Source organism: Hylobates moloch, unplaced genomic scaffold, assembly GCF_009828535.3.
Source record: "Hylobates moloch isolate HMO894 unplaced genomic scaffold, HMol_V3 SCAFFOLD_16, whole genome shotgun sequence".
Lineage (NCBI taxonomy): Eukaryota > Metazoa > Chordata > Mammalia > Primates > Hylobatidae > Hylobates > Hylobates moloch.
In genome coordinates, this window is record NW_026652291.1 from 31,721,807 (window position 1) to 31,740,048 (window position 18,242).

The following is an 18,242-nucleotide window of genomic DNA, read 5'->3' on the forward strand; positions in this document are numbered from 1 at the left end:
AAAAGTTGACTGCAAAGAAACAAAGGCTTGCTGGGGACTTTATAGAATAATGTTTATGCTGTCTGTTGAAGAGGGATTTGTGCAGTAGCGATAAAACCAAGGTTGCAGTGAGCTAACTTGGAGGGGTCTGGTGATAGTTGGGCAAAGGAAGATTATGAGTTATTTGTGCAGGAGGGCTGTGTCCTGGACCATGAAGAAAGGCAGACTTGTAGTTTATCTGCGTCTTCTTTTTGCTTTCCCCTGCTCCCACCAGCCTGACTCCCTTTGTCTAATTAGGACTCCACGTACCCTTTTTGTCTAATCATATTTCTTTTTTTTAATTTTTTTTTTTTTTTTTTTGAGATGGTGTCTCGCTCTGTCGCCCATGCTGCAGTGCAGTGGAGCCGATTTAAAATGATAAGAAATAAGTAATCTGGGGCCGGGCACGGCGGCTCACGTCTGTAATCCCAGCACTTTGGGAGGCCGAGGTGGGTGGATCACGAATTCAGGAGATCGAAACCATCCTGGCTAACACGGTGAAACCTCGTCTGTCCTAAAAAAATACAAAAAATTAGCCAGGCGTGATGGTGGGCGCCTGTAGTCCCAGCTACTTGGGAGGTTGAGGCAGGAGAATGGCATGAACCCGGGAGGCGGAGCTTGCAGTGAGCCGAGATCACGCCACTGCACTCCAGCCTGGGTGACAGAGCAAGACTCTGTCTCAAAAAAAAAAAAAAAAATCTAAACTTCTCACCTTGGGTTATGAAGCCTGCATCATGTGACCCTAACATACCATTAACTTTCTTGTAGTCCCCTTCATGCAGCTCTGCACTCTTCCAGTCTCTCCTCAAGCTGGAAGGCACTAGAGCCAAATGGTCAGTGAAGGCATGGGCTTTGGCCTTGGACTGACTTAGCTCTCCCACTAACCAGGCATGTTTCTTCTCTTGGATCTCCATTTCCTCATCTGAAATAATGATTGTTAATACAGGGATACCTGGGAGATATTGCAGATTTGCTTCCAGACCACTGCAATAAAGCACATATCGCAATAAAGTGAGTCACATGAATTTTTAGTTTCCCAGTGCATATAAAAGGTGTATAATATACTGTAGTCTATTAAGTTACGATAGCATTACGTCTAAAAAAAGTACATACCTTAATGAAAAAACACACCTCTGCTAAATAATGCTAATGATTATCTGAGACTTCAGTGGATCATAATCTTTTTGCTGATAGTTTTGCCTCCATTTGAAGGCCGCAAACTCACTAGGGTGGTGGTTGCAGAAGGTTGGTGTGGCTGTGGCAATTTTTTTTTCTTTTTTTTTTTTTTGAAACGTAGTCTTGCTCTTGTTGCTCAGGCTGGAGTGCAGTGGCGTGATCTTGGCTCACTGCATCCTCCGCCTCCCAGGTACAAGGAATTCTCCTGCCTTAGCCTCCCAAGTAGCTGGGATTACAGGCACCCACCACCATGCCCAGGTAAAATTTTTGTATTTTTAGTAGAGACGGGGGTTTCGCCATGTTGACCAGGCTGGTCTTAAACTCCTCACCTCAGGTCATCCACCAGCCTCGGGTTCCCAAAGTGCTGGGATTACAGGCATGAGCCACCGCTGTGGCAATCTTTTTTTTTTTCTTGAGATGGAGTTTCACTCTTGTTGCCCAGGCTGGAGTGCAATGACCCAATCTCAGCTCACCGAAACCTCCACCTCCTGGGTTCAAGTGATTCTCCTGCCTCAGCCTCCCAAGTAGGTGGGATTACAGGCATGCACCACCATGCCTGGCTAATTTTGTATTTTTAGTAGAGACAGAGTTTCTCCATGTTGGTCAGTCTGGTCTCGAACTCCTGACCTCAGATGATCCACCCGCCTCAGCCTCCCAAAGTGCTGGGATTACAGGTGTGAGCCACTACACCCAGCGGCTGTGGCAATTTTTAAAACTAAGACTATAGGCTGGGCACAGTGGCTCATGCCTGTAATCCTAGTATTTTGGGAGGCTGAGGTGGAAGGATTGCTTGAGGCTGATTTCAAGACCAACCTGGCCAACCTAGCAAGATCCCATCTCTATCAATTTTGTTTAAATTTGAAAAAATGACTATGTGATATTGTGAAATATATATTTGGTCGTAATCTCGTTTTGTGACATACAACTCCTAAAAGATTTAGAATCTCCAACATGTTGTCTTTTGTGTGCTAATGAGTTGATTGATGGCTGGCAGCCCCTAGGTAGCTTCAGTATGGGGGCTGGTCACCAGAAACACCAAGGCAGGATTAAAGAGTTGAAGGTCAGACACAGTGGCTCATGCCGGTAATCCCAGCACTTTGGGAGGCCAAGGCGGGCAAATCACTTGAGGTCAGGAGTTCGAGACTAGCCTGGCTAACATGGCAAGACTCTGTCTCTACTAAAAAAACAAAAATTAGCCAGGCTTGGTGGCACCCACCTGTAATCCCAGCTACTCAGGAGGCTGAGGCAGGAGAATCGCTTGAACCCAGGAGACAGAGGTTACAGTGAGCAACACTGCCCTCCAGCCTAGGCAATGGAGAGTAAGATTCCATCTCAAAAAAAAAAAAAAAAGATTGTTGGGACTTTCAGCCCCACTGTAACCCTACCAAACCTTGGGGAGGAGGGAAAGCATTAAGGTTAAGCTGATCACCAATGGCCAATGATTTAATCAATCGTGCCTAGATGATGAGGCTTCCATAAAAACCCAGAAATGGGTTCAGAGATCTTCTGGATAGCTGAACACATGGAGGTTCCTGGAGAGTGACATGCCCGGGGAGGACATGGAAGCTCTGTGTCTCTTCTCCCGATACATCTCTTTATCAGTATCACTTGTAATATCCTTTATAGTAAACCAGTAAGTGGAAGTAAGTGTTTCCCAAGTTCTGTGAGTCACGCCAGCAAATCAAACCCAACGAGGAGGTCATTGGAACCCCAATGTCAAGCCAGTTGGTCAGAAGTTCCGAAAACCTAGACTTAAAACTGGTGGGAAGAGACTGGTCTTGTGGGACCTACTCCTCAACCTGTGGGATCTGATGTTATTTCCAGGTAGACTGTGTCAGAGTTGAATTGGAGGACACCCAGCTGGTGTCTGCTGCAGAACTGTTTGCTTGCCTGGTGTGTGGGGAGAAACCTCCCACATTTGGTGAATAACCCAAGTATTCTGTGTTGATTGTTGCGCTGAGTGAGAGTAAGGATAGACTTCTCCTTACTAACTATGAAAGTCCTAGATGACCGGGACTTTCATAGCTAGTGAGGAGAAGTCTACGCCTGGTGCAGTTCTCCCAATAAAAGGCTATTTTGGCTGGGCATGGTGGCTCACACCTGTAATCCTAGCACTTCAGGAGGCCGAAGCGGGTGGATCACCTGAGGTCAGGAGTTCGAGACCAGCCTGACCAACATGACTAAACCCTGTCTCTACTAAAAATACAAAAATTAGTGGGGTGTGGTGGCGCATGCCTGTAATCCCAGCTACTCGGGGGGCTAAGACAGGAGAATCACTTGGAGGCAGAAGTTGCCATGAGCCGAGATCGCGCCATTGCACTCTAGCCTGGGCAACAATAGCAAAACTCTGTCTCAAAAAAAAAAAAAAAAAAAAAAAGGCTGTTTGTCTGTTGTTTAGTGGTTTAGTGTAGCCACCTTCATCAGTTATCTCAGCTAGGTCTTCTGGATAACTTGCTGCAGCTTCTACATCAGCGTTTGCTGCTTCACCTTGAACTTTTTTTTTAAGACAGGGTCTCACTATGTTGCCCAGGCTGGTTTTGAACCTCTGGGCTCAAGTGATCCTTCTTCCTCAGCCTCCAGAGTAGCTGTGACTACAGGCATGCACCATCACACCTGGCAAACTTGCACTTTAACGTTATAGAGATGGCTTCTTTCCTTAAATTTCATAAGCCAACAAATGCTAGCTTCAAACTTTTCTACTGCAGCTTCCTAACTTCTCCCAGCTTTCATAGAATTGAAGAGAATTAGGGCCTTGCTCTGGATTGGGCTTTAGCTTAAGCTTGTCCACCCTACAGCTTGTGAGCTCCATGCAGCCCAGGATGGCTTTCAATGTGGCCCAACCCAAAATTGTAAACTTTCTTAAAACATTATGAGATTTTTTTTGCGATTTTCTTAAAGCTCATCAGCTATTATTAGTGTTGTTGTATATTATGTGTGACCCAAGACAATTCTTCTTCTTCCAGTGTGGCCTAGGAAAGCCAAAAGATTGGACACCCCTGCTGTTTAGCTTAAGGGAATGTTGTGGCTAGTTTGATCTTCTAACCAGACCACTAAAACTTTCTCCAAATCAGCCATAAGGATGTTTTACTGTGTTCACTTAAGTAGGACTTTTAATTGCCCTCAAGAACTTTTCCTTTGCACTCACAACTTGGCTAACTGCTTAGGGGAAGAGGCCTGGCTTTCAGCCTATCTTGGCTTTATGCTTCATCATTTCTAGCTTTTGATTTAAAGTGAGAGATCTGAGACTCTTCCTTTCACTTGAACACTTAGAGGCCATTGTAGGGTTATTAATTGGCATAATTCCAATATTGTTTTGTGTCAGGGAATAGGGAGGCCTGAGGAGAGGGAAACAGATGGGAAAGGCCAGTTGGTGGAGCAATCAGAACACACACAACATTTATTAAGTTCACTATCTTATGTGGGTGCAGTTCTTGGAGCCCCAAAACAATTACAGTAGTAACATCGAAGATCACCGTAACAGATATAATAATATTGAAAAAGGCTGGGCGTGGTGGCTCACGCCTGTAACCCCAGCACTTTGGGAGGCCGAGGCTGGTGGATCACCTAAGGTCAGGAGTTCGAGACCAGCCTGGCCAACATGGTGAAACCTCGTCTCTACTAAAAATACAAAAATTAGCTGAGCATGGTGGCGTGCACCTGTAATCCCAGCTATTTGGGAAGCTGAGGCAGTAGAATTGCTTGAACCTGGGAGGCAGAGGTTGTTGTGAGCCGAGATCGTGCCACTGCACTCCAGCCTGGGCAACAAGAGTGAAACTCCATCTAAAAAATAAAATAAATAAAATAGGCTGGGTGCGGTGGCTCACACCTGTAATCCCAGCACTTTGAGAAGCCAAGGCGGGTGGATCACGAGATCAAGAGATCGAGACCATCCTGGCCAACATGGTGAAACCCTGTCTCTACTAAAAATACAAAAATTAGCTGGGTGTGGTGGTGCGCACCTGTAAGTCCCAGCTATTCAGGAGGCTGAGGCAGGAGAATTGCTTGAATCCAGGAGGCAGAGGTTGCAGTGAGCCGAGATCACACCACTGCACTCCAGCCTGGCAACAGAGCAAGACTCCATCTCATAAATAAATAAATAAATAAATAAATAAAATAATGAAAAGGCCGAAATATTGTGAGAATTACCAAATGTGACACAGAGACACAAAGTGAGCACATACTGTTGAAAATGGTGCTGATAGACTCTTGACACAGGGTTGTCACAGACCTTTAACTTGTGGAAAATTTAATAAAGCAAAGCCCAATAAAACAAAGTATACCTGTATTTGAAAATTAAAATATGTTAAGTACTTTATACGGATTATCTAATTTAATCACAATAGCCCCATGAAGTAGTTACTATTATTATGCCCATTTCATAGATGAGGCATATAGACAGAAACCCCAGGCTGCACTACTTACTAAACGGTGTGAGCCTGGATTAGGCTGGGATTTATGTCTACTGTAGAAGCATCCTTGAAGATATTACCTGTCTTAGTGCATTTGTATTGCTATAAAGAAGAGTTATTAAAAATAGGGTTTTTTTGTTGGGGTAGAGGGGAGCAATCTTGCTCTGTCACCCAAGCTGGATGGAGTGCAGTGGTGTGATCATGGTTCACTGTAGCCTTGCCCTCCTACACTAAAGTTATCCTCCCACCTCAGCATCCTGAGTAGATGGGACTACAAGTGGGTACCACTGAACCCGGCTAATTTTTATTTTAAAAAAATTTTTTGGGCGGGGCACGTTGGCTCATGCCTGTAATCCCCACAATTTGGAAGGCCGAGGCAGGTGGATCGCCTGAGGTTAGGAGTTTGAGACCAGCCTGGGCAATGTGGCGAAACCCCATCCCTACTTAAAAAAAATACAAAAAGATTAGCTGGGTGCGGTGGTGTGTGCCTGTAATCTCAGCTACTCGGGATGCTGAGGCAGGAGAATCGCTTGAACCTGGGAGGTGGAGGTTGCAGTGAGCCGAGATTGCACCACTGCACTCCAGCCTGGGCAACAGAGCAAGATGCCATATCAAAAAAAAAAAAAATTGTAGAAATGGGGTTTCACTGTGTTGTCTAGGCTGGTCTTAAACTCCAGGTCCCAAGCAATCCTCCCACCTCAGCCTCCCAAAATGTTGGGATTACAGGCATGAGCCGCTGGCTCTGGCCAAAAAGAGGTTTATTTGGCTCACGGTTCTGCAGGCTGTACAAGAAACACAGTGCCAGCATCTGCTTGTGGTGAGGGCCTGAGACTGCTTCCACTCACTGCAGAAGGGACAGAGGCATAGCATGTGCAGATCACATGGCGAGAGAGAAGCAGGAAAGAGGGGAAGGAAGTGCCAGGCTTTTTTTCACAACCAGCTCTCAGGGGAACTCTTGTGGGAACTCACAGAGAAGACTGCACCAAGACGTTCCTGAGGGGTTGGCCCTCATGACCCAAACACCACCCATTAGGCCCCACCTCCAACACTGGGATGCAAATTTCTCTTTATTTTTTAGAGACAGGATCTTGCTCTGTCACCTAGGCTGGAATGCAGTGGCATCATCATAGCTAGAATTGCTGGGCTCAACCAATCCTCCTGCCTCAGCCTCCCAAGTAGCTGGGACTACAGGTGCTTGTTACCATGCCTGGTTAATTTTAAAAACATTTTTAGTAGAAACAGGGTCTTGCTACTTTGCTCAAGCTGGTCTCAAACTCCTGGCCTCAAGCAATCCTCCTACCTGGGCCTCTCACAGTGTTGGGCTTATAGGCATGAGCCACCATGCCCACCGGGGTATCAAATTTCAACATGGGATTTGGAGAGGACAACATCTAAACTATAGCATTACCCTTTATATCACTTAATGTTTCTTAGTACGACTATCTTTGGAAGAAACTGATTTCTAAGTTTGGCTTTTATTTTATGAAAGTTGTAAATTTTATGTAACTACTTAGGTTTCCTTCTTTGCATAAACCACTATAAGGCCAGGCGTGGTGGCTCATGCCTGTAATCCCAGCACTTTGGGAGGCTGAGGCGGGTGGATCACCTGAGGTCAGGAGTTCGAGACCAGCCTGACCAACATGGAGAAACCCTTTCTCTACTAAAAATACAAAATTAGCCAGGTGTGGTGGCGCGCCTATAATCCCAGCTACTAGGGAGGCTGAGGCAGGAGAATCACTTGAACCCGGGAGGCAGAGGTTGCGGTGAGCCGAGATCGCACCACTGAACTCCAGGCTGGGCAACAAGAGCGAAACTCTGTGTCAAAAAAAAAATATATATATATATATATATGAGACAGGTGGCCACATAGTCACCTCACAGGGAAAAGCAAGCAAATATCTTCAGTTAGTGTATGCCATTTCCAGGTTGCTTTATCTGTAAGGAAGAAATCGAGGTCTAGGGCTGTCCTGCCCTAGTGCTTTTAATACATATAGATACGGAGTCATCATTCTCCTTCATGACTTCTGGGACTACCTTTTTGGCCTTTGCTTTCTCATCCTCCCTGCCACTTTCCTCATATCTTCCTCCTGTGATCTCCCACCCCAAGAGCATCTCCACAGTAGCACGTCCACTTGGGAGTGAGTTAAAGCACAGGCTCCCAGAATTCACATCATAGAAAATTATACTACACAGGCCAGGCGCAGTGATTCATGCCTGTAATCCCAGCACTTTGGGAGGCCTAGAGGGGCAGTTCGCTTGAGTCCAGGAGTTGGAGACCAGCCTGGGCAACATAATGAGACCTCATCTCTACAAAAATAAAAAGTTAGCCAGGTGGGGTGGTGCATGCCTGTAATCCCAGTCACTCGGGAAGTTGAGGTGAGAGGATCACTTGAGCACAGGAGGTTGAGGCTGCAGTAAGCCATGATCATGCCACTATACTCCAGCCAGGATGACAGAGTGAGACTGTCTCAAAAAAAAAAAAAAAAGAAAGAAAGGAAAATTATACTACATGGTGAATGACTATACTCAACACAGAGTTTAACAACTGATCAAAATTAAGTTACCTCTAAGGAACTTTTCATTGTTAAGATCTAATGGGCACTTGCTTGGATCGATTGAAATTGGTGAAGGGTTTTGTACATACTCAGAAAATCATGGGACATGCCGTGAAATCACAGAAAAACTTTCTCATGCTCAAGGAAGACTCTCTGCTCTGGTCTGTTATGACTCTAGATAGTGCCCAGTATATTGCAGTAGGTTGAGGCAGACAGGTCCCAGTCCTTCTCAGTAGGAGGGTAATTGGACTAGATGGTTGTGGGAGGAAGTCCGATTTGGTAGGTATAACATGACATCAAAGATGAAGGCCATGGCGTGCAAGGTATTGTCCTGAAAATCTTGGCATCAAGGCATTCCTCCAGGCAAGCGATGACCATATAGTGACTGGGAATCCTCTGGCAAACATAAAGAAAGTATACCCACAGGTATAATGCTCCTGGTCTTCAGATTGGGTTCAGAGACAAGTGCTTTTTGTTTTTTGGAGACAGAGTATTGCTCTTGTTGCCCAGGCTGGAGTGCAGTGGTGCGATCTCAGCTCACTGCAACCTCCACCTCCTGAGTTCAAGCGATTCTCCTGCCTCAGCCTCCCAAGTAGCTGGGATTACAGGTGCCCGCCACCTTGCCCGGCTAATTTTTTGTATTTTTAGTCGACACTAGGTTTCATCATTTCATCATGTTGGCCAGGCTGGTCTCGAACTCCTGACCTCAGGTGATCCACATGCCTTGGCCTCCCAAAGTGCTGGGACTACAGGCGTGAGCCACCGCGCCCGGCCCAGGGAGAGGTCTTGAGTAAATGTTCAGCAATGTGTACGGGCAAGAATGAGGCAGAGCCAGGAGTGGTGGCTCAGGCCTGTAATCCCAGCACTTTGGGAGGCTGAGGTGGGTGGATCACCTGACATGAGTTCGAGACTAGCCTGGCCAACATGGTGAAACCCCGTCTCTACTAAAAATACAAAAATTAGCTGGGCATGGTGGCGCAAGCCTGTAGTCCCAGCTACTTGGGAGGCTGAGGCAGGAGAATCGCTTGAACCCGGGAGGCAGAGGTTGCAGCGAGCCGAGCTCATACCATTGCACTCCAGCCTGGGCAACAAAAGCGAGACTCTGTCTCAAAAAAAAAAAAAAAAGAATGAGGCAGAGTCCATTCCTTAAGGCAATAGAGTTGGCAGGTTCCCAAGACTCAGACGTGGTCAGTTAGGGCCAAAGGGGATATATGAGACTCCAGAGCAATACCAAAGGTCAGTCCTCAGAAAGGGGACACAAGGCCAAAGCTGGGCCAGTAACTGAGAGTTGGGAAAGTACTTCTTACATTTCTCTTGCTTAAGGTGAAGACCAGTCCTACAAATAAGATCAAGGTTAAGCCTATGTGGACCCAGCGGTGAAGGAAGGCTGGTTGCAAAGGTTGAGAATCAGGGAGGACCTGACAAAGAAGCTGAGCTGGTTGCTTTGTCACAAAAAAGGTTGCTACGGGCTCTGGGAAACCCAACACAGGCTGGGTATGGTGGCTCACACCTGTAATCCCAGCACTTTGGGAGGCTGAGGTAGGCAGATCACCTGAGGCCAGGAGTTCAAGACCAGCCTGGCCAACATGGCAAAACCTTGTCTCTACTAAAAATACAAAAATTAGCTGGGTGCCGTGGCATGTGCCTATAATCCCAGCTACTCAGGAGGCTGAGGTCAGAGAATAGCTGGGAGGCAGAGGTTACAGTGAGCCAAGATTACACCACTGCACTCCAGCCTATGTGACAGTGAGACAGAAAAAAAAAAAAAAAAAAAGGAAAGAAAGAAGAAAACCCAACACAAGTTGTATGAATAGGATTTTTATTAATGGTATCTGGTCTGTGGCTTCAATGTTATATTTTGCTGTGCTTGACAGATTTTTTACCATTGAGATGTTTATGGAAGAAAGTTTGAGTTTGCTACCAGGCATCTACCTGTGCCTTTGAGTGAGTCTTTGGCTCGCCTCCATAGAATATTGCCTCACCCAAAACAGCATGCACAGAGGCTCTAGAAGGAGGAAAATAAGGTGGGTCAATACAGTGACCAGTTTCTGGGTAACAGATTATCTGGGGTCTTTCTTTCCCATGAGCTTGTAGCCTTTCAGAGGCTATCTGAGCGTAGAATTCACTCTTCCAGCTTTGATCATCCATGCTAACAATAAACAAGAAGGGTCCCTGGGCCTTTTCCAATGGAATAAGACTTCAGTGATTGTGTTCCTCCAGTGGATTGCTCCAAGTGTCCATAAAAGTGAGAAATCCTGACTTAGTGATTTTTACTTTTCCAAGATCATCGACAAGTTTAGGAATAATCATATCCTTATAATGTAGAGGAGCTACTGTGTTGGCTCCACAGGCATTGATAAGTACAGTGGCTGTGACACCCTTCAAGAAAGAAGCCATTGAGAGACACAGGTTACCTCCTTTGGAAAATCCAAGAAGCCCAATACTAGGACCTTTCTCCTGTTGAGGAAAAAGAGAAGGAAAACAAGCTTAGAATTCATAAATGGAGGACACAGACAGTGATTTTACATTCTCCAAGTAGCTTTCTTTTTTTTTTTCTTTTTTGAGATGGAGTCTCGCTCTGTCACCCAGGCTGGAGTGCAGTGGCGCCATCTTGGCTCACTGCAAGCTCCACCTCCTGCAACCTCCGCCTCCCGGGTTCAAGCGATTCTCATGCCTCAGCCTCCCGAGTAGCTGGGATTACAGACGCCCACCACCACGCCCAGCTAATTTTTGTATTTTTAGTAGGACAGGGTTTCACCATGTTGGCCAGGCTGGTCTCAAACTTCTGACCTCAAGTGATCCACCCGCCTTGGCATCCCAAAGTGCTGGGATTATAGGCATGAGCCACCGTGCCCCGCCAGTAGCTTTCTTAACTATTATTTGCTTTCCTTCCTTATCCAACAATCTGCAAAGCTCAAATATGTCTTCTAATAAGCAAATCAACTGATTTCCTAGTAGGGGGTCATCCTCTAATATTTATGAGGACTGGGTCAGGAGTATACACAGAGGCCCAGACACCCTATACCTAAATATTTCAAAATTATAAATCAAATGAACAAACTGTTAAATACAGTATATTATTTTCTCCTGCCTTGATAAATATACCACCATAACAATTCATAAGGTCAGGCTCAAATTTAAAATCTTGGAATCCACTGGAGTTCTGTACTGGAAGGTGACACAGGGGAGAGGCCAGCCCCTGGGCCCTGCACCACACTCCTTCTCTTCCATCACTGGCTCCTTCATGGACCTTAAGGGGCCTTTCACACATGTGTGTGGACACCCCAGCCTGCAAGTTTAAGGCCTAGGTATATATACACTGACAAACCCAGAAAAGAGGCCTAGGGCCTGGAAGCAGGATCAGAGCTGTTTGGCAGAGAATTCTGGGGTGCCGGATCCCAAGAGCACTAGGGGTTGTTGAGGAGAGAACCCTGCAGGACATCTTATATCTTAGCATTAGAATGTCTGGGTCTCTTTAAACCTGGATGATAACAAAGAGTATATATCATTCCATTTTTAATTATACCAAAATTTGTTACTGTTGTTGTTGGGTTTTTTTTTTTTTTTGAGATGGGGTTTCACTCTTGTTGCCTAGTCTGGAGTGCAATGGTGTAATCTCGACTCACTGCAACCTCTGCCTCCTGAGTTCAAGCAATTCTCCTGCCTCAGCCTCCCGAGTAGCTGGGATTACAGGTGTGCACCACCATGCCCAGCTAATTTTTGTATTTTTAGTAGAGACGAGGTTTCACCATGTTGGCCAGGCTGGTCTCAAACTCCTGACCTCAGGTGATCTGCCCGCCTCGGCCTCCCAAAGTGCTGGGATTACAGATGTGAGCCACCGCACCTGGCCAAAATGTTTTAATTAATTAATTATTTCTGTTATCAGATAAGGACTTTCTTTACAAAACCATAATACCATTATCATACCCAACAAAATTAATGATTACTTCATATAATCAAATACACCATTCTTATTCAAATGTCTCCAGTTGTCTCAAAAAATATCTCTTTATAGTCATTTTCTCTATATACACTTACGTTAATCTTATTAAGGAGGAAAATTGAAATCTAGAGAGAGTAACTGCCTTATTCAGAATCATAAGGCCACTCTGTGGTAGACGCAGAGCCAGAACTTTTTTTAGTCCTGTGCTCTTTGAATTTTGGTCCACAATTACAAAGACAACTAAATAGTCAAGTCTTAAGGGATTAGACAGAGATGGGAGAAAATGGAAATAATAATCCTAGTATAAAAACTTTTTTTGAGACGGGGTCTCACTAAATGTTGCCCAGGCTGGTCTTGAACTCCTGGGGTCAAGCAATCCCCCAGTCTCAGCCTCCTACGTAGCTGGGACTACAGGTGCACATCACCATGCCCAGCTTCCATCCTAGTAACTTTTGAAGGAGACTTGGTATCTCCTGGCATGTTTCTAGTTCCCAGTGTTCTGGTAGGGCTTTTGGATTCAGCCCTGCGTCAGCTCTATCCCCTCTCTTCTGCACTCAGGTGATCACCAGAACCCACCTTTGGATGCTGTAGCATAAAGTCCATGGCTTCTTCAAAGTACTCCAGATGTACATCATTCAGATCTTCGGGGAGGTCTTCAAATCTGAAATAAGCCAGGGTAAGCACAGCAAAACCATGCCCGGCCAGGAGGCTGGCCCTGTATTCACAAAGGCCCCCGCCACTCCCAAACAGATCAATGATCCCAGGAAAGGGCCCCTTGCCTGGAGAACATCACAAATCACAAGGAGCTTTAGATTCTCAAAAGACAGTAAGCAAACAAGTTTTTGAAGCCAAGGAGCTTGGGGGTAGAGAGACTGGCAGAGAAAGAACAAAATGTCTTATTTTCTCAAACAATAATAATAATATAGAGGGATAAAAAAACTACATATTGGGTACAGTGTATACTACTCAGGTGACAGGTGCACTAAAATCTCAGCATTCATCACTGTACCGTTTGTCTGTGTAACCCCAAACCACTTGTACACCAAAAGGTATTGAAATTTAAAAAATTTTTTTTAATTTTTTTGACAGTCTCACTCGGTCACCCAGGCTGAAGTGCAGTGGCGCAATCTCGGCTCACTGCAACCTCTGCCTCCTGGGTTCAAGCAATTCTCCTGCCTCAGCCCCCCAAGTAGCTGGAATTACAGACGTGCACCAGACACCCGGCTAATTTTTTTGTATTTTTAGTAGAGACAAGGTTTTGCCATGTTGGCCAGGCTGGTCTTGAACTCCTGACCTCAGGTGATCTGCCCACCTTGGCCTCCCAAAATGCTGGGATTACAGGCGTGAGCCACTGCAACCGGCCTAAAAATTTTTAACGATATAAATTATTATCACACCACTGCACTCCAGCCTGGGTGACAGAGCAAGACTCCGTCTCAAAAATAATAATAATATAAATTATTTTCACAAACAAAAATAAACCAAGTTAGAAATAACATAATGAGGCCAGGCGTGGTGGTTCATGCCTATAATCCCAGTGCTTTGGGAGGTCAAGATAAGAGGACCACTTGAGGCTGGAAATTTACGACCAGCCTGGGCAACACAACAAGACCCCTGTCTTAGCTACTCAGGAGGCAGAGGCAGGAGGATCATCTGAGCCCAAGAATTTGTTTGTGGTGACCTGTGATCACACCACTGCACCGTAGCCTGTAGATCACTGTAACCTTGAGTCCCTGGGCTCAAGTGACCCTCCAGCTTCAAGTAGCTACCCTCCCAAGTAGCTAGGCCCCTATGCTTGGCTAATTTTTTACTTTTTGTAGAAACGGGGTCTCACTATGCTGCCTGGGCTAGTGTCAAACTCCTGGCCTTAAGCAATCCTCCCACCGCAATGCTCCCACCTTGGCCTCTTCAAGTGCTGGGATTTTAAGTGTGAGCCACTGCACTCAGCCTGTTTGTTTGTTTATTTGTTTGTTTTTGAGACAAGAGTTTTACTCTTGTTGCCCAGGCTGCAGTGCAATGGTGTGATCTCGGCTCACTGCAACCTCCGTCTCCCCCGGGGTTCAAGCGATTCTCCTGCCTCGGCCTCCCGAGTAGCTAGGATTACAGGCATGTGCCACCACACCCAACTAATTTTGTATTTTTAGTAGAGATGGGGTTTCACCATGTTGGTTAGGCTGGTCTCAAACTCCTGACCTCAGGTGATCTGCCCACCTCGGCCTCCTTAAGTGTTGGGATTACAGGCGTGAGCCACTGCGCCCAGCCTTGTTTGTTTTTTGTTGTTGTTGTTTTTGTTTTTTATCAGACAGAGTCTCTCTCTGTTGCCCAGGCTGGAGTGATGTGGTGTGATCTCGGCTCACTGCAACCCCCGCCTCCTGGGTTCAAGCAATTCTCCTGCCTCAGCCTCTGAGGAGCTGGGATTACAGGCACCTGCCACCAGGCCGGGCTAATTTTTTGTATTTTTAGTAGAGACGGGGTTTCACCATCTTGGATCTTGGCCAGGCTGGTCTTGAACTCCTGACCTCGTGATCCACCCACCTCGGTCCTCCAAAGTGCCGGGATTAGAGGTGTGAGCCACCGTGTCTGGCTGCCTTGTTTTTTGTTTTTTTTTTGAGACGGAGTCTTGCTCTGTCCCCCCCGGCTGGAGTGCAATGGTACGATCTTGGCTCACTGCAACCTCTGCCTCCTGGGTTCAAGCGATTCTCCTGCCTCAGCCTCCTGAGTAGCTGAGATTACAGGCACCCACCACCATGCCCAGCTAATGTTTGCATTTTTAGTAGAGATGGGGTTTCACCATATTGGTCAGGCTGGTCTTGAACTCCTGACCTCAGGTGATCCTCCCGCCTCGACCTCCCAAAGTGCTGGGATTACAGACGTGAGCCACTGTGCCCGGCTCCTTGTTGGTTTTTAATGAAAGGTTTTAGTTGATTCTTAGTCAGTATGTTTTTTTTTTTTTTTGAGACAGGGTCTCGCTCTGTCACCCAGGCTGAAGTGTAGTGGTGTGATCTTGGCTCACTGCAACCTCGGCCTCCCAGGTTCAAGTGATTCTCCCACCTCAGCCTCCCTAGTAGCTGGGACTACATGTGTGAGCCACTACACCTGGCTAACTTTTTTGTATTATATTATTAGTAGAGGTGGGGTTTCACCATGTTGGCCAGGCTAGTCTTGAACTCCTGGCCTCAAGTGATCCACCCACCTCAGCCTCCCAAAGTGCTAGGATTACAGGTGGAGCCACTGCGTCTGGCCCAGTCAGTATGATTTATTGAGCTCCTACTATATCCTTGTGAAAGCCTCCAGGAACATGGATATTTAGAAATCTGTAAGATTCAATTCCAGCCCCAGGAATTCACAGTGTAGTGGGCAGCCACGAGTTAAGGCTAAGAATTGCTGAAGTGCTGTAAAAATAAAGCAAGTTTTCTTGTTTTGGAGAATAATCACAGAATTCAGTTTAAGGATTCTGTGTGCTGTTGCAACTCTAGAATTTTTTGTTGTTGTTGTTTGAGGCAGGGTTTCACTCTGTTGTCCAGGCTGGAATGCAGTGGCGTGATCTCGGTTCACTGCAACCTCTACTTCCTGATATCAAACAATCCTCCCACCTCAGCCTCCCAAGCAGCTGGGACTACAGGCATGCACCACCATGCCTGCCTAATTTTGTGTGTGTGTGTGGAGACAGAGTTTCACCATGTTGCCCAGGCCGGTCTTGAACTCCTGGGCTCAAGTGATCTGCCCACCTCAGCCTCCCAAAGTGCTGGGATTACAGGCCTGAGCCACTGTGCCTGGCTCAGCATTTTTATGTGGTTGAGGTTTAAGTCAGGAATTTAGTTAGAAGGGATTAATCAGGAGTCTTCTTTGTGGGCTACCTTTACCTAGCAAACATCCTGTGTTTACTTAGACTAGGGTTCCTCAAGCTCAGTAGTACAGACATTTTGAGCAAGATAATTCTTTGTTCTGGCAGTTGTCCTGTGCATTGTGGAATGTTTAGCAGCATCTCTGGCCTCTGCCTGCTAGATGCCAATAGCACCTCTCCCTTGAGGTATGACAACCACAAATGTCTCCAGATATTGCCAAATTTCCCCCAGGGAGGGCGGCTAATCACTGCAGGTTGAGAACCACGTACAGCATGTTTATGATAGAAGGCAGAGGACTGTCAGGCAGTTTTGTGTGTGTTTTTAAACAATTAAAGGGCATTGCCAATACTGTGGATTTTAGTTTCTTTGGAAGTTTGATGTGAAAGGAGGCAAAAATCATTCTTGCACATCAGCTTAAGGTTTTGCCCATATCGTATTCAAACAAAACTACATGGCTGGCACATAGTGGCTCTCAATAAATATATAATAAGTTGAATGCACTATTCAGCACATAGCTAAAGTGGTAGTGCCTCCAGGGAGGGACGTGAAACTTAAAAAGGAAAGACTGGAGTAGCTACTCAGGAGGCTGAGGCGAGAAGACTTGAGCCCAGGAGTTCGAGGCTGCAGTGTGAGCTATGATCCAGCCAGGGCACTCCAGCCTGGGCAACAGCGGACGCCCAGAGACTCGGAATCCATGACAGACTCTGGAGCGAAGGAACAAGTTCAGGGATGTTCCACAATCACGCGATTCCCAGGACAGGCAAGGGGCCGGTGGGGGTCGCAGAGCTAGACCAAATTCTGGGCAGACTACTCACCTGGTGGCAGGAAGAGCGCGGCGCGCACCCGGCCCGCGCGCACCGGCTCGCGCCGCACCCCCGGCCGGAGGAAGTCACGCTTGATCTGCGCCCGGCACAGCAGCCGCCCGGAGTCGGGGTCGTGGCCGTCCAGCACTTCCAGCTCCATGGCGAAGGGCGTCCGCACGTCGCGCTTCACCAGCCGCACCAAGGCTTTCTCCGGCTCCAACGCCCAGAGCAGTGCCATGGGCTCGGGCCCCGCGAAGTTGCCTCCCAGCGCGGGCGCGCGCTCCAGGTCCAGCTCGCCGCGGGCGTCGGCACGGTAGCGCGCGTGGGCCCGGAAGAGCGCGCCCTTCTCGTCGCGCAGGGACGTGCACAGCGTGACCGGCTGCTCCGGGGCCAGGCCGCGCACGGCGATGCGCACCGGCTCGTCCCAGCAGCAGCGGCCCGCGGGGTCCAGGATCAGCGTCGCTGCCATCCCGACCTGGGTAGAACGGGGGCGACCCAGCTCCGCGGAGTCAGTGGGCGGGCCTGGCGGCTTTGCCCAGCGCTGGAAGGTAGTCGAGGGCGGAGCCCTTAACACTACTCCCATTGGTTGGACTTGGGGACAGGCTCCTCCAGGCCGCTGCGTGGGGCGCCTAGAATTTGTGCAAATACACCAGTGTCCCAAATGAAGGAGTATCTGCTGAAATAAGAGTTAATGACCAATCTGGCAGGGCGCGGTGGCTCACGCCTGTGATCCTAGAACTTTGGGAGGCCGAAGTGGGTGGATCACACCTAAGGTTAGGAGTTCGAGACCAGCCTGATCAACACAATGAAACCGCATCTCTACTAAAAATACAAAATAGCCAGGTGTGGTGGCGCGTACCTGTAATCCCGGCTACTTGGGAGGCTGAGGCAGGAGAATTGCTTGAACCCAGGAGGCAGAGGTTGCACTGAGCCAAGATCGCACCATTGTACTCCAGCCTAGGCAACAAGGGCAAAACTCCGTCTAAAAAAAAAAAGTTAATGACTATTCCTGCAATCCAATGTGGTGAGTGTCGAAATAGAGGCACAGAAACCACTGAGAGCTAAAGGATTGAGAGAGATACAGTCCAAGAATCTAGATTTTGAAAACGCATCCCAGGTGATTGTACTCAGGTGACCCCTTGGAGAAACATGGTCGTAATCCGTCCTTTACCCCTCAGTCCCTTACCAAGCCTTTTTTCCAGGGCTAATGGTACCTGGAGCAAAGCTGACGTTTAGGGAGGCAGACCTAGCCGAGTTCTGGTCTGACCCTGATCCTTAATATTAATACCTGGTGATCTTTAGCAAGAAACACAACCCTCTAAATTCAGTTTTCTTGTTTGAAAAGGCTTATTGTGACCATTAAATGGGCTAATGTGTAAAAACACTACACTGACACACCTGTAGGGTTAGTACCCAGTGAAAGTTTTGTTTTGTTTCTTACCTCACAAATCTAATCACTGGCAGAATCCCTTTTGGGTTGTATGCATACAGAG

The 18,242-nt window shown here is 47.1% G+C and overlaps 1 protein-coding gene across 1 annotated transcript; it reads right to left on the minus strand.

Moving 5' to 3' along the window:
- Positions 1–10,009: 10,009 nt before the first annotated feature.
- Positions 10,010–17,218, minus strand: ACOT6 (acyl-CoA thioesterase 6). The gene is given in 3 exon segments (XM_032180318.1): positions 10,010–10,615; positions 12,678–12,880; positions 16,762–17,218. Coding segments are annotated over 3 exon segments (1,266 nt in total).
- Between the last annotated feature and the right edge of the window lie 1,024 nt (positions 17,219–18,242).